The sequence below is a fragment of the Microcebus murinus genome, chromosome 8 (assembly GCF_040939455.1).
Source record: "Microcebus murinus isolate Inina chromosome 8, M.murinus_Inina_mat1.0, whole genome shotgun sequence".
Classification (NCBI taxonomy): Eukaryota; Metazoa; Chordata; class Mammalia; order Primates; family Cheirogaleidae; genus Microcebus; species Microcebus murinus.
The window spans coordinates 11,045,746-11,068,206 of record NC_134111.1 but is presented as its reverse complement, the minus strand read 5'-3'; the positions used below and the strand labels follow the sequence as shown (position 1 = coordinate 11,068,206).

General features: G+C 37.7%; 1 protein-coding gene across 4 annotated transcripts in view; it reads right to left on the bottom strand.

Annotated features, from left to right (window-relative positions):
• C8H2orf76 (chromosome 8 C2orf76 homolog) overlaps window positions 1–22,461 on the bottom strand; it is a 63,055-nt gene that overhangs the window by 15,922 nt on the left and 24,672 nt on the right. For 2 of the 4 annotated variants that reach the window (XM_012749212.3, XM_076005470.1), the window contains 2 exons: window positions 19,887–20,031; window positions 3,303–3,353 (listed from right to left, as the gene is read on the bottom strand). In XM_012749212.3, the coding sequence (XP_012604666.1) occupies window positions 3,303–3,353; window positions 19,887–20,019 (184 nt within the window). In that variant the 5' untranslated portion in view covers window positions 20,020–20,031. The remainder of the gene's footprint in view (window positions 1–3,302; window positions 3,354–19,886; window positions 20,032–22,461) is intronic. The other 2 variants (XM_020288527.2, XM_076005471.1) reach the window with 1 other exon arrangement.

Below are 22,461 nucleotides of genomic sequence, written 5' to 3'. Positions count from 1 at the left end.
AGTGAAGATCAAAGTACAAAGGTCCTTTAAAGCCTTGGTCTCTGGCACACACAGATGGGTGTGTGTCAGAACCTGACGTCAACTCAGCACATCTTCTCTCAGAATAGAAGACAAGCCAATCACATTATTCTATTCTGTTTTTTGGAGTCACTACAGGTCAGGATTAGGAAATAATGTTAAAAACAAAAAACTGTCTTAAGTAAAGACAGACATTAACAAAAGCAGTTCAAAAAACTCTACTCATGTCTCAGACTGGATCCAATGACAAGAGGTCAAATGATGACACTGAAAAGGTGTTAGCACTCTCAGAATTCAAACACTATTTATCTAGGATCACTGGTAATCTGAGTAAGGCTGCTAATGCCCAAAGAATATCAATATCTGCCTCCTGGTTTGCAAATTCTGCACAGGCTTACACCATCTAATCTGCTCGATTCAAATCCAACTTCACTCCTTAATCTGTTTTTCTTAGAGTCAGGCTACACTATGCTTTTCCAATAAGTAATTTCTCCACACTTCGGTAAAATTCTAACTCTACAATAATCAGCCCTTAATTATATAACAGATGCAGCCATTGAACGGGTTGAAATTCAGAAAGTTTCCAACTCTTTACTCAGTTTTATTTAACCATTTAATTAATGCATTATGATTACAATGTAGTATTATATCTGAATAAACTATTTTAAACTAAAATTAATTTCTATCAATGACACTATATCAGGGAATTTCAATAGTGATATGAAATGAAAGAATCTATTAATACTTAAAAACAGACCTTGACTTAACTAGGTTCTCATAATATAGAAGAATAGGATACCTATTATCCAGTTAAGCACCAGCACTGAGAATTGTCCAGTATTTTAAATAGTCAGCTTTCAATTATCTACTGCAATTTTTAAAACAAGGTCAACATAATCCTTGGACTTTAACTCTGTAATCTTAAGAAATAAAATAAATCTCACCTAGGTAAAATATGTATTAATATAGTAGGAATGTCAATATGCCATAATTGCTAAAAATAGCTTACAATGTACATCAGAAAATTTTTAAATGTGACTTTTGGATTATCTATTACTCTGAGTTACCTTTTTCTCACCATAAATAAATATCAGTTTATTATTTGAGACAAGTTAGAGAAGCCAATAGTAATTTTTTTTTTATTGGAAATCCCATTATCTTCTAACCAATAATAATTTTCTTAATAACAGGAGCCTACGGTCTGTTACAATCAACCTACAAAACTGTAGTCTGACCTTACTAAATATTAATCATGCTCTATATATTCTGTTACTGAGCCTTTAAATTAGAAATATCATTGCTCTAATAGGTTTGGCAAACCCACAATAAAAAGGCTATACCTTTTAGCAGAAAAAGAATTGTTTTGAACAGAAATTTTTGCCAGATTTTTCTCTCCAACAGAAATTATCGAGACCTGAGAAGTAGGTAAGAAAGGAGAAATGACAAACCAGCAAAAGATGTTTTAATGTCCCTTTCTTTGTCAAATAATCCACTTCTCGCTTGTTTTTAATTTAAAAAAAATCTTCATTATTAACAAAAATGACATCTGTGGGTACTGTTTCCTTCATGCAAACTCCTTGAAGAAAGCAAACCTCATAAAAATAACATTTGTGAAGCATTTAGTGTGCTGGCACAAGCACTGTTTAATCTAATCTCACACGGCTTTATGAAACAGACAGGGGTGAGCAGCCCACACGGCACAGCAACCAACACTTACATGTGCCTGCATGCGCAACGTCTAAGCTATAGGGATTTTAAGATAAGTAGGATGCATGGCAAATCAATGATAGATGGAGATGCCAATGAAATAGGAGGAGGGACTCTGAGAAATCTCAGACTGTTGGTGGCAAAGAGAGCCAGCCCTTTGCCCAAGGACAGGCAGACAGTCACCAACAAAACTGAAATCTGACTCTGCGCCCTTCCACTCCCCAACGCGCAATGCAGTGTCCTGTTCCCACAGACCGTGATGCAGCAATACTGGATGACGGTGACAGGGGAAAAAGTGACACTTTGGCCTTTCTTGTTCAACACAAAGCAGTAGATTGTTAAAGAGCCAAACTCAGACAAAGAGCTGCTTGAAGTCTATCAGAACTCTAATTTCTTCACAGATAAATGTATTCATTTTTTTCTGTCAATTCATCTGAATGGTATAGAAATACTAAGATGAAAGGGTGTTAATAAGATGAAATAATCTAAAAGGTACATTATCTACCACAATAATGCTTAGCAACTCAGATATTCTAACGCTTTCATTATCTAAAACTTATATTGGAAAATAACTGACACGGAACCCAAGTTTGCATATAGACATACATGCACACACACACATGCTATGCAAAAAGGGAAACCATATGTAACTCTTCTAATTTGAAATGACATCTGTAGGCTGATTCAAGTTTAAGGCTATATTTCAAGGCATTATGCTTTGAAAGCCATGAAAGCCACAATTGAGAAGTTTCATATTTACCTTAATCATGCTTTTTATTCCTTTTTCTTCTTCAATATTGAGTATGTAAATTCTTTAAGTCCAATAAATCAAAGTACTTTCCACTCAGTGCCTTCAACTTCTGCTTGACTACCCCTTATAACCTCACAATTAGTCTCTGGATATTAGAATGCATACACACAGTGAAGATTGTGATTTCAAAGGATTTTAGGTCATAAGTTGCTTTATTAAGTGGGAACAGAATGAAAAGCCACACCAAAAAATAATCTAAGGTAATAAAACATTTATACTTTAAAATGCCTGTACCAATTAACAGAAATATTTATTAGATGTGCCATAACTTTCAAATGAAGTCTCAAGTTCAAAGTTTAGCGAGTGTCTCTATGCTAAAGGTTAATAACTGTACCGTCTTTATACTGAACGATGACACCCAGTTTCTTGCCTTATTACATTTTTAAATCACTGATCGTAACATATAAAATGACTACATAACATGCTCAAGTTATTGGCATTTAAAATGTTAAATCTCTTATTTTAATTCTTAGTCCTCAATCATTTTTCCTTTTCTGATTACCTGGCAAAGAAACTCATTTTAGACAATAATTTTGCCATACAACACGCAATTCTATGCAAAAATATGTCGCTTCCCTACTATTACAATTGACTTTAATGATACACTAGAATTCCTACATTTCTATATAAACTTCCAAATTGGTTTTTATTCACAGATAGTAAATTCATTTGTGAAAATCAAATTTAAATTCATGGCAACAAGAAACAAATGCAAAATTATATTAACGTACTTACGTATATTTAAAGAATAAGAAAAATTGGTTACCATATTTATAATTTCTGAATGGCGGTGGCAGGCTGGTCCTTAAAGGGACATCTACAAGGGAAAGATTATTTTTATTGCAAAATATTCAAATACTCATAATACGTGCATAATCTTCTGGTTCTAGTCTCCTGTATTTACAGACTAAGTAATTTTGAAAAACTGAAGAACACAAAATGAAGCTAATACACTGCCAAAATGAAACGGCCATCTAAAACAATAAAACCAACAATATGATATTGAGCTGTTATTAGCTGAACTAAGAATTCACTAGCACTACTGAAAGAATTTATATTTTATTAAATACAATAGTATCTATATATATCTGAAATATATACTAACATATATGTGTGAGACATTATTCATTTTCTATATAGTTGATGTTTTTTAGCAAAGGAATCTGAGAACTCTAAAGGATCTTTGGCCATTAGTGAGAACCAATGTTCTTGAATAATCTTATCACTCTTACCAAAATTCAGGAAACATACAAAATAACTTCTCTAACTCCACAAAGATGAAACAAAACAAAGTAAACATTCTTTTTAAAACACATTCCAAATACCAGTGTTAATTTTAATTAATAACATCTGATGATACGACCCCCAGAGAGGACGATTTGGTAATATATATGAAAATTACATATGCACACACTCCTTGACCTAGCCATTCCACTTCAGAAATTATCAGATATAAACTTTGCATACATGTGTATGTAAAATGACATACATACAAGGGTATGAACTGCAACATTGTTCACAGTAGCAAATGGTTAGAAAAATCAAAATGTCCTTCAATGAGGTACTTGTTAAATAAACCATAATATGCCCAAACAATGGAAAGTATTTTTCAAATATTTGGAAAAAATAAAGGAGGAAGCTCTCTCTCTACTAATATTAAATCTTCAAGAATTCAAGGGTAAAGAGGGATAAAGAGAACATTATTTTTAGAAAGCCACCTTTTGAGTAAAAAGGGAATAAAATAAGAATATATTTAACTGAGTAGCACCTAAATGGACACATAGGTACTACAGTAATAGGGTATTGGGCAGGTGGGAGGGGGGAGGGGGCGGGTATATACATACATAATGAGTGAGATGTGCACCATCTGGGGGATGGTCATGATGGAGACTCAGACTTTTGGGGGGAGGGGGGGAAATGGGCATTTATTGAAACCTTAAAATCTGTACCCCCATAATATGCCAAAAAACAAAAACAAAAACAAAAATCTACTAAAAGAGCTTTTCCTAAAATTCCAAAAAAAAAAAAAAAAAAACAAAGACTATATGGTCATATTCATCTGGACTTGCACAGTGGGCGGGGGGGATATGGGGCACCGGGTCAGACAGGAAACAGAAGCACGAAGGTGGCTTTTCACTGTCTTCCTTTCTACATTTTGATCTTAAAACCACATGAACATGTTATCTACGAAACAAAAAATATTTTTTAAAACCCACACATCTGAAGTAAGCCATGTGTTTTTTTAAGTACATATGCCTTTTTGAAGTCAAACACATACCAAAATTAAAATATAGTTTATTCATTTATGTTACAAGCATTTAAAGTACCTACTACCAGGTATTCCAGGAACAGGGTAAATGAGCGGTTACCAGGAGAGGTCTCCACTTCTGAGAGTGTGCCCTCCATGGCGAATGCTGTGACCAAGGCACAGGTGCAGCCAGCGTTAATGGTCCGTGAGTGTGGTTCTCCTCCCTGGCTACTTATTAGTGTCACCTGGCCTGGCACCAGTGGATCAGGCTCACAGCAGGGTTCCCAGGTACAGATATTTGAACACAAAACAAAACCCCCTGAGATGATGCTTGGTCAAACAAATTCACCTGGGGCCAGTCAAGTAACAACAGGTGAGAGAAGCAGGTCAAACAAGAGAGGGGGCTGTAGGAATATGGGCTCAGCGTGACCACACCTACAGATTTAAATGGCAACACCAGAAATCTAAGGTTTTAGCTGAAATTTCCTGACTTTTAAAACACTATAGGTGTCAGGCGCTGTTGTCCACGCCTGTAATCCTAGCACTCTAGGGGGCCAAGGTGGGAGGATCGCTCAAAGTCAGGAGTTCGAAACCAGCCTGAGCAAGGGTGAGACCCCATCTCTACTAAAAATAGAAAGAAATTAACCAGACAACTAAAAATATATAGAAAAAACTAAAAAAAAAATTATACACACACACACAAAATTAGCCGGGCATGCTAACGCATGCCTGTAGTCCCAACTACTTGGGAGACTAAGGCAAAAGGATTGCTTGAGCCCAGGAGTCTGAGGTTGCTGTGAGCTAGGCTGATGCCATGGCACTCAGTCTAGCCTGGGCAACAAAGTGAGACTGTCTCATTCATTCATTGATAGATAGATAGATAGATAGATAGATAGATAGATAGATAGATAGATAGATAGATCCACTATCGGCCAAAGGAAACCTCATTGGAGGCAGCATTCACCTGCCAGAAACCAGTCTGAAACCTCGGGCTTAGGCTTCATTTTATCCTTCTTGTTTTTCACTCAGTTATGAATTATGAGCTAAAAAAGTATTCATTAAATATCAGAAAGGAGAATTAAATCCATTTAATGTATTCCCTTTTACAGTTCCTGAATAAGACAATGAAACCCCCTGAAGAAAGGGGTGCAGTGAAGAACAGATGGCCCCAGGAAGCTATTACCGCTTAGAGATGTCTACAATTGAAGAAATCACATCAGTCTTACGTTCACTCTAGACTTCTGAGAGAAGAGACAAAGATGGAGCCGCACACAAGCTCCTTCTCTCTTCCTTCCTTTAGATCTTGGCTCAAGTGTCACCTCCTCTGACAACCTTGCCCAAAGGAGGGGTCTCCTCTGATACTGTTTCCTTTGTAACATGTTTATAATTATAGTTTTATCTGTTTGCTTATTTTTGTCTCTATTCCCTATGAATTCATAAATTCCTTGAGATGAAGACATTATGGGCTATATTCTCAAAACCTAGGACAATGTCCAGCGCATGACAGATAAACACATACTGGTTCCACGAGGGCAGGAAGCACAACCTACTTTCTTCATTGTGTTGTTAGTGCCTAAAAGAGAGCCTGGTACATGGCATGTGCTCAAAAAAAGTTCATGAATGAATAAATATAACTTAATCCCTTCAATTGGCAGTTGAGAACACTGAGGTGCCAAGAAGGTAATCGGGCCAAGGTGTCAAGAGCTAGGACTAGAACCCAGGCCTCCAAGTCCAACCTCCAAAGAGGTTTCCTTTGGCCTATAGTGATTTTGTTTTATTTTATTATTTTATTTTATTAATTTATGTATTTATTTTTGAGACAAAGTCTCACTTTTTTGCCCAGGCTAGAGTGAGTGCCGTGGCGTCAGCCTAGCTCACAGCAACCTCAGACTCCTGGGCTCCTTCTGCAGCACTGAGAAGGGCGGGAACTAAAGTTTTCTTCTAGATATTTTATAGTTTCAGCTTGTACATTTAGGCCTTGGCCATCTTTACTTTTGCATATGGCAGCAGGTAAGAGCTGAGGCTCATTTATTTGCACATGGCTACCAAATTGTCCCAACACCTTTTATGGAAAGATTACCCTTTCCCACTGAGATATATCTGTAAACCAATTCCACACATATTGCATTGATGACTGTCGCTTTACAGTAAGTCATGAAACCAGAGAGTAATTCCTTCAACTGTTTTTCTTCTTTTTTGTGAGTTGTTTTGACTATTGTAGGTCTTTTGCCTTTTCTTATCAATTTTAGAATAAGCTTCATATCTGAAAGGAAAACAAAAAGCCCATTGGGATTTTGACTGGGATTGGAATCTATACGTTTTGAGGAGACATGGCATCTTAACAGGGTTGAGTTTTCTGATACATGAACACAGTATAGCTCTCCAATTACTTAGGTCTTTTTAAATTTCTCTCAGTAATGTTTAGAGTTTTCAGTGTAAAAGTCTTACACCTCTACCAAATATATCCTAAGTATTTCATGTTTTTTGATGCTGTTATAATTTTTTTCCAGTTTCCAACTGTTTATTGCCAGTAATTAGAACTACCAGTGATTTCTGCATACTAATCTTGTATCCCACAACCTTGCTAAGCTCAGCTTATTAGTTCTGGTAGAGCTTTAATAGATTTGATAGGATTTTCTACAATCACATTGCCTATAAATAATGCCAGTTTTACTCCTTCCTTCCTAAGAGGGATGCCTTTTGTGTCTTTTTCTTGCCTTAACTGGCTAGAACTGCAGTGTCATGCTGAAGTGATGATGAGCAGAAGTCCCTGCCTGGTTGTAATCTGAGGAGGAAAGCACTGTCTCTCATCATAAGTCTGATATCAGCTGTCAGTTTCTCATAGATATCCTTAATTAGGTGGAGGAAGGTCCTAGTTTGCAAGAGATTTTAGCAGCAATGGATTTTTTGATTCTGTCTTCATCTGTTAAAATAATGATATGGCTTTCTTTTATTAATCCATTAATATGATGATTAATATGATTACATTCACTGACTTTTTTAAATGGAACCAGGCATGCATTCCTTGGATAAGCCCCACATGGTCATGATGTATCATCCTTTTTAAATATTGTTGGATTTGATTTGCTAAAGTTTGATTAAGAATTTTTATATCTCTATTCATGATGGATACTGGCTGGTGTCTCTATTTTCTTCTAACAACTTTCTCTGGTTTTGGTATCAGGGTAGGGATGACCTTAGAGAATAAACTGAGAAACATTCCCTTTTTTTAAATTTTCTGGAAGAATTTCCATTCATAGCACTGGGATTTATTTCTTCCTTAAAAATATGGTCGAAGCCATCTGGGCCTACAGTTTCCTTTAAGGAAATATTCAGCTACAATTCATTTTAAAATACAGAATTGTTCAGATTATCCGTTTCTTTTATGAGCTTGGATAGTTTGGGTCTCTCAAGGAATTTGTCCACTTCATCTAGGATAACATATTAGCATGAAAGTATTAAGATGATTTCCTTGTTATTCTTTTAAGATCTATAGAAAGTCTGTAGTGATGTAATTTATATCTTGATACTGGTAATTTATGTCTTTTTTTTTTTTTCCTGATTAGTCTGGCTAGAGCTTTCTCCATTTTACTGATCTCAAAGAACCAACTTTGGCCGTTACTGATTTTCTCTATAGTTTTTCTATTTTCTGCAGTAAACTTTATTTCTTTTATTCTGATTATTTTAGGTTTAATTTGCTTTTATGTTTTTAGTTTCTTAAAATAAAGGCTGAAATCATGAGACCTCTTTAAAAGTTAGGCACTTTAGTAATATAGACTTTGTTCTGAGTACTGTTTTACATGCATCGTACAAATTTTGAAAAGTTGTATATTAATTTTCATTCAATTCAGAGTACTCTCCCTTTTGATCTCTGTCTGTTTTGACCAATAGACTATTTAAAAGTATGTTACTTGGTTTCCAAATATTTGCAGATTTTCTTGAGATCTATTACTGATTTTCAATCTAATTCCACTACATTTGAAAACAGACATTGTATAATCTGAATCCTTTTAAATCTATTGAAACTTGTTTTATAGCTTAGAATATGGTCTCTTTGATATATGCTCCATGTGCACTGAATGAAATGGGTATATTCTGCTGTTGTTTGATGCAGGCTTCTATAAATGTCAATTTGGTTGATTAGGTTAATAGTGTTGTTCAAGTTCTCTGGCTCCTTACTGATTTTCTGTCTACTTGTTCCACCCATCTATTTCTCCCTGCAGTTCTATGAGTTTTGGCTTCATGTATTTTAAAGCTTTGTTGCTAGGCGCATCATTATGTCCTTTTGGTTAAGTGTCTTTATAATTATGAAATGATAGTCTTTATCCCTAGTTATATTTTTCAGTGAAATCTACTTCACCCGATATCAATGCAGTTACTCCCCATTTCTTATGATTCATATTAGCATGGTATAACTTTCTCATCCTTTTACCGTTAACTGATTTTTATCTTCATATTTAAAGCACATTTCTTGTAGGCAACATATAATTGGAACTTCCTGGTATATGTCTGTCTTTTAATTTGGAGTATTTAGACCATTTATATTTAATATAATGATTGATATGGCAGGGTTTAAATCTTGCTGTTGTTTTTCATTGGTTCACCTATTCTTTATTTCCTCTTTTTCTACCTTCTTTTGAGTTCACTATTTGACAATATTTTTATGATTCCATTTTATCCCTTTTTTGGCTTATCAGTTATAACTCTTAGATTGTGTTTGGGGGGTTTCTTTAAGATTTGTAGTAAATATCTTTAACTCATTGGTCTACCTGTAAGTCATACCATAACACTTGATAGATAACAAAAGAATCTTCCATTTCTCCCCTCCTGGCCTTTGTGCTATTGCTGTCATAAATTTTTCACAAACTCCACAATACATTGTTATTGTTTTTCTTTAAATGGTCAAATATCTTTTTAAATTTTTTGAAATAAGAAAAAAATATTTAATATTTATATTTACTATTTCCAATATTCTTCATTTCTTTGTGTGCATCAGATTTCCATCTGGTATCATTTTTTTTTAATGTCTGAAGGTCTTGTAGCATTTCTCATAGTGCAGATCTCTTCATGATAGACTCTTCCAGCTTTTGTATATCTGAAAACATCTTCATTTTGCTTCATTTCAGAAATAAACATATAGAATCCCAGGTTGACTCTTTTTTTTTTTTTTTGCTTTAACTACTTTAAAGAAGTTGCTCCAATATCTTCTCTCTGGCATACACTGATTCTAATGAGGAGTCTGCTATCATTGTCATCTTTGTTCCTTTTTATTTAATATGTTCTTCTTTCTCTGTTTTTAAGATTTTCTCTTTATGGTATGCTTTGGTGCATCTTTCTTAATGTTTCGTTTGCTTGAGATTTGTTGAACTGCTTGGATCTGTCCGTTTACAGCTTTTATCACATTTGTACAATTTTGTTCCTTTTACATCTTTGTTCCTTTTTATTTAATATGTTCTTCTTTCTCTGTTTTTAAGATTTTCTCTATGGTATGCTTTGGTGCATCTTTCTTAATGTTTCTTTTGCTTGAGATTTGTTGAACTGCTTGGATCTGTCCGTTTACAGCTTTTATCACATTTGTACAATTTTCAACCATTATTTCTTCAAATGTCTTCTTTTTTTTTTTTTTTTTTTTTGAGACAGAGTCTCGCTTTGTTGTCCAGGCTAGAGTGAGTGCCGTGGTGTCAGCCTAGCTCACAGCAACCTCAAACTCCTGGGCTCGAGTGATCCTTCTGCCTCAGCCTCCCGAGTAGCTGGGACTACAGGCATGCGCCACCATGCCCGGCTAATTTTTTATATATATATCAGTTGGCCAATTAATTTCTTTCTATTTATAGTAGAGATGGGGTCTCGCTCTTGCTCAGGCTGGTTTTGAACTCCTGACCTTGAGCAATCCGCCCGCCTCGGCCTCCCAAGAGCTAGGATTACAGGCGTGAGCCACAGCGCCCGGCCCAAATGTCTTCTTGAAACTGCCTATATTAAATAATGTAGGGCCAAAAGGCAAGAAATGTGATAGAAGTCCGATTTCTACAAAAGTACAGGCATCTCCAACAGTTAACTAGCCAATGTTTCATGGCCTGCCTTCCTGTAATTGCTTACTGCTTAGGAGTCAGGTATCCCTGGTTGTCAGAAGAGTTATAACTTTCCTAATTGCCTCTGTAGATAACATCACTATTGTACAACCTAAGATTGGTCTTCGGGATGTTTTCTGGACTCTGCATTTAGGTAGACCAACTGACACCAACCAGACCAGTGGCCATACTTAGGAACTGACTCAACAGGTCCTGCAACCCTCTGCCTAGGAACTGATTCAGCGCAAGAAGACAATTTCTGCTTCCCAACCCCATGAGTTCATCCCCAACCAATCAGCAGACTCAATTCTCTAGCCCTTTGTCTGCCAAATTATCTTTAAAAACACTGGCTGCAGAATGCTCAGGGAGGTGGATCTAAGAAATTTCTCCTGCCTCCCGGCTCAGCGGCCTTATAGTATTAAACTCTTTCTCCACTACAACACTGCTGTCTCGGTGCACTGGCTTCCTTATGTGCAGCAGGCAATAGAACATAGTTGGACAGTAACATTCTGACCCCTGTCCCTGCTCCTCTCCTTCACAGCCTCCAATTACACATATATTTGGCTACTGGAAGTTGTCTCATATCTCTCCACTGTTTTTCTTTTCCAGTCTTTTTTCTGTGTTTCATTTTAGGTCATTTTTTGTTGCTATGTTTTAAGTTGACTCATCTTTTCTTCTGCAGCACCTAATCTGCATGTTAATTCTGTCCAATACATATCCATCTCAGACACTGTATTTTTCATATCTAGAAGTTCAATTCAGGTCTTTTAAAATATTTTCTGGTATTAACATGCTCAATCTTTCCCTTACCTTCTTGAGCATTTGCAATATGTACTGTTTCCATCATACTTTTCTACTAATTCTACCACCTGCAATATTTCTGGGTTGGTTTCAATTGATTGATTTTTTTCCCTGCTCATTATGGGTCATATTTTCTTGCTTATTTGCATGCTTGGTGAGTTATGATTTGATGTCAGATAATGTGAATTGTATCTTGTTGGGTGCTGGATATTCTTGCATTCTTATAAACCTTCTTAAACTTTCTTTTAGGGCAGAGTTAAATTACTGGGAAACAATTTGATCCTTTTGAGTCTTGCTTTTCAACTTTTTTTTTTTTTTTTTTTTTTTTTTTTTTTTTTTTTTTTTTTTTTTTTTTTTTGAGACAGAGTCTCGCTTTGTTGCCTAGGCTAGAGTGAGTGCCATGGCGTCAGCCTAGCTCACAGCAACCTCAAACTCCTGGGCTCAAGCAATCCTCCTGCCTCAGCCTCCCAAGTAGCTGGGACTACAGGCATGAGCCACCATGCCCGGCTAATTTTTTTTTTTACTATATATATTAGTTGGCCAATTAGTTTCTTTCTATTTATGGTAGAGACAGGGTCTCGCTCTTGCTCAGGCTGGTTTAGAACTCCCGACCTCGAGCAATCCGCCCGCCTCGGCCTCCCAGAGAGCTAGGATTACAGGCGTGAGCCACCGCGCCCGGCCTTTGCTTTTCAACTTTGTTAGGTGTGACCACAGCAGAATTTAGCCTAGAGCTAATTTTGCTCAACTACTGCAGCAACACCATTCTGGATACTCTGCCCAATTATCTGTGAATAACAAGGTTTTTCCACTCTAGCTGGTGGAATTAAAACTATTCCCATCCTTGTATAAACTCTCAGCCTTTTGCCCTCTGCTACTTTCAGGTGGTTCTTTTCCAGGCTTCCAGTGGTTTCCTTACATGCTTGCACTGATCCATATTCAATTGAAGGCTCACACTCTGCAAACCTTCAATGATGCTCTACAAATCTTCAGAGCTCTCTCTTTGTACAGCTCTCTCTATTCCAGTCCTCTGCCCTGTGAACTCTCCAGGCTCCAATCCAGATTGCCAGCTCTGACTTCTAAACTCATGGAACCCGCCAGGCTTTGCCTGGATCCTCCCTCCCTGCTCTGTGACCTAAAATGTGGCACAATCATAGAGGTCACCTTGCTTGTTTCCCCTATCCCAGGGACCACTGTCTTGCACCATCTGAAGTCCAATATCTGAAAACCACTGTTTCATTTATTTTTCACAGTTTTTTAGTTGTTTCAAGTAGAAGAGTAAATCTGGTCCCCTGTTACCCCACCTTGGCTGAAAGCAAGACTCTATGGCATATCTATTATATTCTGGAAATTATTTCCCACTTTGCACTGAGTTTTCATTTCACATTTTCCCACCTTTGAATTTAATCGGGAACCTAATAAAACTTTTACAGAATTTAAGATTACAGAATGCTGCAAAAATTAATTTAATATTTCATTACTAGAAAGGAAAGTTCACAAGAAGGTAACAACTAACTTTACTCATACATTTAGTCTACATAAAAAGCATCAATAGAAAAATAAATTATTAGAAAAATAAGGCAACTTAATAAGTATACTGCTGGGAATTAGGATGCCACAGGGGGTTCTGAAATGTTAAAACACACATTCCAATATAAAAATCAATAAAGTCTGAAAAATTATTAAAATATAAATGGACAGTAAAATGATTCTTTACCTCACAGTAAAGACTCTAAAATTAGAAGTGGTATGATTTATAACTTATTATTAGATGCTGGGTCTATATTTGAAGATTCTTAGGAAAGCACAGACACCTAAGGGAAAAAACTGTTGACTAACTCAATGACTCATTTGTGTGGGCAAAGACTACCAAAGACCTAACATTGCTTAATGAAACACTGTGCCAACATTCTAACCTGATAAGTAAAAAGATACGATAGATTCCAAGGTTAAGCTATATTAAGATTCTTTTTACTTCAATTATGAAATAATCTAAACTACAGAAAAGTATAAAGAATGGAACAAAAAATTCATTTAACTCACCAACCAAATTTAACGAATGTTAACATATTATCATAACTACTTCAGATCCTGTGCTATTTTTTTTTACTGAATAAAACAACATGGATACAGGTGCAACTTTCTTTCTATATTTCCCCAGTCCTACCACCCCTCCCCCTTCCTGGAAGAAACCACTAACTAGCCTTGGTTACCATGCCCTCTTTGTTGTTATACTCTCATTCGTAGGTAATAGACACAGAAAATAGACTACTATTTTGTGTTTTAAAATTATAGAGTTAAGTATTTAAATGAAATACTCTGCAGTACATATTATAGAACAAATAAGAAAGCACTGCCTCAACAATGTGTTAGAGGAATAGTCCCTATATAGTAAGGAGATAATATGCTATGACTGTGCTACTGCAAAATTGCTGTTCCTTTCAAAAAAAGAAGGGTAACAGGAAGTGTTTCTTTACAGTTAAATGCCAGATAATAAATGTGGAAAGGATCATGGAGCTGGGACAGTCACGATTTTGCAACCACTGATGATTCAGGTAAGGATTATCAGTAAATGTTAAAGCCATTAGGAATAAAATATGCAAATAGTCTCAATGCTTATCACGCCATAGACTACTTATAAATTAGAAAGATACTTCCATATAAAAGAAGTCTGGTGGATGATACTTTTAACCAAACGATTTAAATCTATATCACCAATAATGGGACAAACTGACATTAAGCGCTTCCTGGTGTGATGCAACAAGGAAGAATCACCTACATCAGGGTCAACTATTTTTGGAAAGGCCAGCTAGTCAATATTTTAGGCTTTGTGGGCCAGTCTCTGTCTCAATAGCAGTCTCTGTTACAACTCTGCAACTTTGCCAATGAAGTATAAAAGCAAACATATTATATATAAACAAATGGGCATGGCTGTGTTTCAATAAAACTTTACGCACAAAACAGGTGGCAGGTCAGATTAGTCTGCAGGCTGTTGTGTTAACCCTGATCTCTGTAGTAATCTTGCCAAAAACGTTCAACCTGATTCTAATCATGAGAAAACAATCCAGACAAATCCAGATTATGTAACATTCTATAAAACACTGCCCTAGATTTTTCTTTAAAAAACCAATATAATGAAAGACAAAAGAAAGTGGGGAACTATTTCCAGATTAAGGGAGATTACAAAGACACGACTTGTCACAAAAAGATATAGAGGAACCTTCAATGCATGTTTCTAAGCAAAGGCAGCAGTCTGAAGAGGCTATACACTGTATGATTTCAATTATGTGATACTCTGGAAAAGACACAGAGGCAGAAAAAGACTCAGTGGTTGGCAGGGTGCAGGGCAGGGAGGGGAAGGATGAAGCACAAGGGGTTTTTAGGGCAGTGAAATTGTTCTGTATGACACTGTGATGGTAGCAACATGACATCATACGTGTGTCAAAAGCCCATAAAACTTGACAGCACAAAGAGTGAACTTTAATATATATAAAGTCTTAAAAAATTATTTACAAAGTCAGGGATCCCAGGAGAGAAAGCAAATGGCGACAAGAGTATCTAGCTGCACTACAAGTGTATGAAACCACCTCCTGAAGGGGGTAGAAGAAAAGGTGCTGACCTAAATAACTCTGGCAATGAACAGATTTTTGTAAGACTACAGCAAATGGAACTGCACATAGGCAGTGTACTCTAATTGATAGCCAGTTACTTCCCATGGGGATACACTGCTGTATCTGAATAATGGAATTAAATAAATGGTTGGCAGATGGTGGGAGCCAGGTTTCTCACTGTTGGTGTGGAATTTACAGGTAAGCAAGGAGAGGAAGCTAGAATGATCCATGTGGTAATGGGTTAGTTAGAAACATCAGTAAAAACTTATGTTTCACATATAGATACAGATGGTTTCAAATAAAAATATTTGTAGATATGCATGCGTTAGTTACAAATATACTTGTAGTTATAATTCTTACAAGTATATTTCTTTGCTCTGTCAAAGCAAGGGCCTAAAAGAAATGACACTCCAGTAGCAATGAGTACATCTAGGACCCAGGTATTGGTTTCTAATAACATTTTCCAATAAAAAGGAACCAGAACTCCTTGGACAAAGGGCTGATTCTAGGCATGGGACAGGAAATAGACAAGATGAATCTGGAACATCCTGCAGTACCAGAAAGAAAGTATTCAACACACACACACACACACACACACACACACACACACACCATCCTATAGGACCAGAAAGAAAGTACTTGACACACATACATGTGCGTGCACACACACATGTACACACACAGAGATGGCAAATGCCAAAGGAGCACAGGAGCCAACTGAAAGAGTTCTCAATGGCCAAAGCTAGAATAATTGGAGCAAGAAAATAAATAAAACCTCCCATGCAAAAAAATTCCAAATGAATTACATGCATATCCCACTGTAAACAAAGGGAAGCATAACTCCCCAGTCCTTAACTGTGGCTGCACACATGGCTTCTTTCCAGAAAGTACAGTACGGAAACAGAGGGAAAAAAGAGTAATTTTACAGAGGAGAAACCTGATACTACTTCAGCCACATGCTCAAGGTCAACATCAAGAAACATAAATCGTGTGGAAAGTACATACCCCTGATATGATGTGATAAAAGTGACACTTTACCTCTGTGATCTTCCTCTCCAAAACCCATAACCCTGGTCTGATCAAGAGAAAAACATCAGATCGAACTGGAAAGTTGGACAGAACTTCCACAGCTCCCTTTTGTTTCACAGGTGGGATGATTTTACATTCAGAAGCCAGATCTGAAGTATTTATTAATTAGTATTGAAATGCTTCAAATCAAAGAATTAAAATAATCTCATATTATCTAAATAATTGGTTTGTGTACTATTCTTAATATAGAAAAATAATCATATATAGAAGGTAATATATTATGGTGCCTCTGTGATCAGAATATTTAATATTCATCCCCCATGTCAACAACAGGTTCATTATATATATATAAAAATACACACATTCATATTTATTATATGTATATATGACTTTAGGTGTTGATGGTACAAAGCTCTAGGACAACATTCTCAATAGAGAATGAATCAAATTTAACCAAAGCTTCTTGGCTAAGGGGAGATACAGACGATTATGGCAGGTGACTAGGTTAAGCCATGGATGGGAAAAAAAATAGTGAGTATGATAAGAAAAGAACATTTAGAAAGGCAATAAGGCATCTAAAATAACCCCAAGAGATTATTCTTCACAATGACTGTTTCTGTGCAAAATTCACTAGTATGATGTGAAACCATCCTTCCAACCCTCAGCATTCAAAATGCTAGAGCAAGATGAACTAAATTCAAAGACTCTTGGCACTGAGAGAATCCATTTATTTCAGATATCCTCCTCCAGCAAGTGAGGCAGTAGAGAAGAATAAAGAGGCAATTTAGTGTAGTGCTTAAGAGTACATGTTTTATACTTAAACTGCCTAGGGTGATTTGCAGCTTTGCTTTTTATTAACTGTGTGGCCTCAGGAAAGCTTCTTAACTTCTCTGTTCCTTAGTTTACCCACCTTTAAAATGCAGATAGTAACAGTCCCTACTTTAGAGGGATGCTGTCAGGATGAAATGAGATAATCCAGGTAAAACTCTTAGCTAATGCAATTTAGCATAGTAATGTTAGCTATCATTATTATCATGTATCACAAAACTTCTTCACTATCAAACTATGTGGTCTTTGTTACGTAAACAATTCATAAAAGGCAAATACGTGGCCACCGACCTTTCAGAGTTCTACAGGACCTCAAAGCAGATGGCAAAGATAGGCTTGGGCACAACTCAAAAAAGTCTGTATCCCAAAAGTTCACCTTTTAATCAGTGGAACACATTTCGCTACACGCACAATTGAAACAAGCAGTGGCTGTGTTACTACTGATGCGTGTGAAGGGTGTGAGTAAGCAGGTCTGGGCATGTCACTGTGATCAGTAACACTGCTCCCTGGGGAAGGCGTTAGTACCTGGGAAGAAAAGAACACAGTGACCCTGGAGAGAAGACATCTTCCCCTGCCATTGTAGCAGCCTGAAAATTGCATCTCATTCTCAAGGACTTCAAGAAGAACCTATTTTGCAGGGTACCAAGAACATCATAGCACTTGCTGTTTCAACACTAAGAAACACTGTAACCCATGATACACATAAAAATAAAAGTGTAGGGTTTTTTTCTACTTCAAACCCTGAATATGTTTTAGATGGTGACCTTTCAAAAGCAGAACACTCTGCAATTGACACTGTGAGATGCCAGGACATGCCACCCCAAAGATAAGATACCCCAAAATATGCCTCTTTGGCATAAGCATTATTTTACGCTAAAGGCAATTAAGAAACAGCAGATAGGCCAGGCGTGGTGGCTCATGCCTGTAATCCTAGCACTCTCGGAGGCCGAGGGGGAAGGATTGTTTGAACTCAGGAGTTTGAGACCAGCCTGAGCAAGAGCAAGACCCCATCTTGACTAAAAATAATAGAAAGAAATTAGCTGGACAACTAAAAAATATATATACATGGCCGGGCGCTGTGGCTCACGCCTGTAATCCTAGCTCTTGGGAGGCCGAGGCGGGCGGATTGCTCAAGGTCAGGAGTTCAAAACCAGCCTGAGCAAGAGCGAGACGCCGTCTCTACTATAAATAGAAAGAAATTAATTGGCCAACTGATATATATATAAAAAATTAGCCGGGCATGGTGGCGCATGCCTGTAGTCCCAGCTACTCGGGAGGCTGAGGCAGGAGGATCGCTTGAGCCCAGGAGTTTGAGGTTGCTGTGAGCTAGGCTGATGCCACGGCACTCACTCTAGCCTGGACAACAAAGTGAGACTCTGTCTCAAAAAAAAAAAAAAAAATATACATATATATACATATATGTGTATATATATATATATATATAAATTAGCCAGGCGTGGTGGCACATGCCTGTAGTCCCAGCTACTCAGGAGGCTGAGCAGGAGGATTACTTGAGCCCAGGAGTTTGAGGTTGCTGTGAGCGAGGCTGACACCATGGCACTCTAGCCCAGGCAACAGAGTGAGATTCTGTCTCAAAAAAAAAAGAAAGAAAGAAACAGCAGATACAGGAAAGGTCTCTGCCCTCCCTCTATTTCCCTAAAAGCTGGACATAGATTCACAAAAACAAAAGGTATCCTGCTTCCCTCTCTACCAGGGAGAGCAAAGGTTAACCACTGAAGACAACTGTAGACCCTACCATCTCGAGATGGCACCAGAGGAATCCACTTTAACCAGCTCCACTAACTAGCCTCGGTCTGCCGTTTACTTGCTATCCCACAAGTTGCCTCCGTTAGAGATTCAAAGTCCTTTTGTCTTGTCACTTCTCTAAAAGTGTGCTGTTCTTGTTGAAGATGCTACATAATCCGGGGGGAGTGAGGAAAATGAGGGAGAGAGACAGGAATAAAGTGTTAACATTTGAGGAATCTGTGTGATGAGCATTCAGGAATTCTTGTCCTGTTCCTGCAACTTTTCTGTGAGTCTGAAATTATGTCAAAGTAAACAAATTAACCTGGATATAAAGTGATGCATTTGTCAAAACCCATGTACACTGAGATCTGTACCTTGTACTATATATAAATTACACTTCAATTAAAATAATAAAAGCTTATTTTAGATGTTTGATCAAATTTTAATGATTGGAACACTTCAATAATTAAAAACAGACATAAGAAACACATCATAACAGGACATAACAGAATGAAGACTGACTTCATGCCCTTTAGTTGGAAATGATAAGTGAGCACCGTTGATCTGGTCACTGTCCTGTGACCACAGTGACCAGCAGCTCTCATGACTTCCTGGCTGCACAGGCTTCTGCTTCCTTCCTGCCAACCCACCCCACACAAGCCCCGCATGCTCAGCTGGGTAATGCCATTAGCTACAGCACCCTGCCCTGTCAATCAGTCTCCCAATACATAAGCCCATCACAAACAAACCTAGATATTAATTTTTTAATTAAAAAAGCAGCAGCAGCAGCTAAACATGATGGCAGCAATCCCTGATGAGGGCACATACTACTAAACAAGAAAACATGGGGGAGGCACGTCTGCAGATGCCAAGGCCCAGAACGGGAGCTAGCCCAGCACCTGGCTCAGAACATAGATTCATTTTTCAAAGTACTGTGGTATTTTTAAAAGGTTATTATTAATGTTATAGTCAACTATTTTTTCAAAATACTAATAAAACAAAATGGCTATCACATCTCATACCTTGCTTTAAAAATGCTATAAATTCCTTTACAGTTTGGTCCAAGTTAACTCCATGATACACTACGGGTTTGAAATTGCGATGTTCAAAGGAACGTATGAGGCGAACTGTGATGGTCACTTCTTCAGGAGCCATGTGAAGAAATTCCTGTGGCAAGAGACAGGAGAACAGTCTAAATGAAACCAACTCACGGTTATCTACAGCACCTGGCCTGCATTTCCACGATCGGCTCCCCGGCAACCAGCCCACCTCCTCTGTGCTGTACCGTTCTTTTTTTTTTTTTTTCTTTTTTGCATTTCTAGACTTCCTTCCTCTTCATTCCCATGCCTACTGCCACACCATTGACTCTACCTGAATTATTAAATAGCCCCCAAGCAGATCTTCTTGCCTTGAGTCTCATCTTCCTGTTACATTTCAAAACCATTAAACTCATTTCCCTTCTGAAAATGCCTCAGTAATTCTTCATCATTTACTCTTATAGATAAAATCCAAGCTCCCTTAATCATGGCCCACAAGACATTCCATCATCTAGCCGCTGTTGCTCTATGCTACTTAATCTTACTTATCTCCCAAACCTAGATAGCTACCTCCAGGTACCAAACACCTGCTTGTTACCGGCCTCCAAGTGGAGGTTTTTCCAAGTTCTTGGTGTGTGTCAAGAAAAGAATTTCAAGACACACCACATAAGCCAAGCATAGAAGGCTTTTACGGAAAGCAAAAGTACACTCTCAGGGAGGAACATGGGCAGGCTCAAAAGAGAAGAGCTGCACTGAGAGGAAGTGGTTTTAGATCCTTTGTAGCCTTGCTACAAAGTCTCCCCGTGTAGTCTTGAGAGGAGACTATTCAAGTCTAGAGGGTTTCTAAGAATTTAGGTAGTACGTGCTGTACGGTTCTGACAGGCCCAAGCAGAAGCCAGGTTCCAGGGCACCCAGGAGGGTCTCAAGGCTACACACTCCCATCCACTGGGACCCTGGACAGCTTTGTCACAGTCACAGACATTCTGATTGTCAGAAAACTGTCGGGGCGCAGAAGATGAACAGAAGTAACATAGTGGGGTGCGTGCGTCTGTCTGCACAGGGAGAAGCAAGACAGCCAAACACAGGTACGTGTAGACGGACGCAGGCAAACACAGGCACGTGACTGCTTTGGGTTGTCTATGCCTGAGGGCTCTTCCATTGGCCTTCAGGTAGAAGTGCATTGATATTAGAGTCAACTGTCAACAGGCAGCACTTCAATCTCACAAATGCTGCCAGATTTCAGGGCTGATTTAATTACATGCCATGGTGCTACCCATCTTTCACATTACTTAAGTTGAGTATGTATGTTTTATCCTCAAACTAAGTACTAATCTCACATGCCAGGTGCTAATGTTATCCCATTTAATTCTCTCATCAAACCACGAGGTATTATGCCCTCATTTTAAAGACGAGATTTACTCAGAGAGAGATTGCATCAATTGCTCAAGGTCATAAAGCTAGTAAATAATGGCGCCAGCATGCAAGCATCAATTTAATTCCAAAGTCCAGGCTTTCTAAAATACTATCAAAAAATCATCCCAAATTATTTCCTCCAAAAAAAAGTCTGCAAAATTACCAGATTTTTTTCTATGTTTAAAAAACATTTTTTTACTTTGAATTGTTTTAAGCAAACAGTTTTTAAAAACCCATCACACTGCCCTGTTAAATCTTAACATTCTGCCCAGGCACAGTGGCTCACACCTGTAATTCTAGCACTTGGGGAGGCCAAGGCTGGAGGATTGCTTAAGGTCAGGACTTGCAGACCAGCCTGAGGAAGAGAAGGAGCCTGTCTCTACAAAAAAAGAGAAAAATTAGCTGGGTGTGGTGGCGCGTGCCTATAGTCCCAGCTACTTGGGAGACTGAGGCAGGAGAATGAGCCAAGCCCAGGTCTGTGAGGTTGCAGTGAGCCATGATGACACCACTGCACTCTATCCTGGGCAACAGAGTGAGACCCTGTCTCAGAAAAAAAAAGAAAAAAAATTAACATTCTGATGCATCTTCATCAATTCTTAGAAATAAAATACAACTAAAGGCCCTATGTAGCCTCCCCAATTCCACTAGCATTTTCTGTCCTGGGTAGGTAGAGCAGTGACTTGCACACATCATTCCAACACATGATTTTACACTCTTATTCCCTATCATTTGAGCCTACAGAAAATAGATTATTGTTCAAAACAGTAACAGCACTATCTATTATATGCCAACAGTGCTTACATGCCGGACGCTATTCTAAGCACTCTACGTACATTATTTCATTGACTATCCACTCCCCCCAATCACCTTGAGAGGTTGGTATGATTATCCTAGTTTACAGAAAAAGTGAAACACAAATAAGTGAAGTAAGATGCCCACAAGTACACAGTTACATAAATGGTATATTGTAGCTTCAATAACTTTCTCAGTATCATTTTTCATTTATTTGTATTGAAAGATGTAACTCTAACTCTTTCATATTTACTTTCCAAAGTACCAAAAAGCAACCCATTTGTTTTAAAGATGCAAGTAGGGTATAGCTAGTAGTACTTCTATCCAGCAGTAGCTACTTCATGCTACTTTCAAC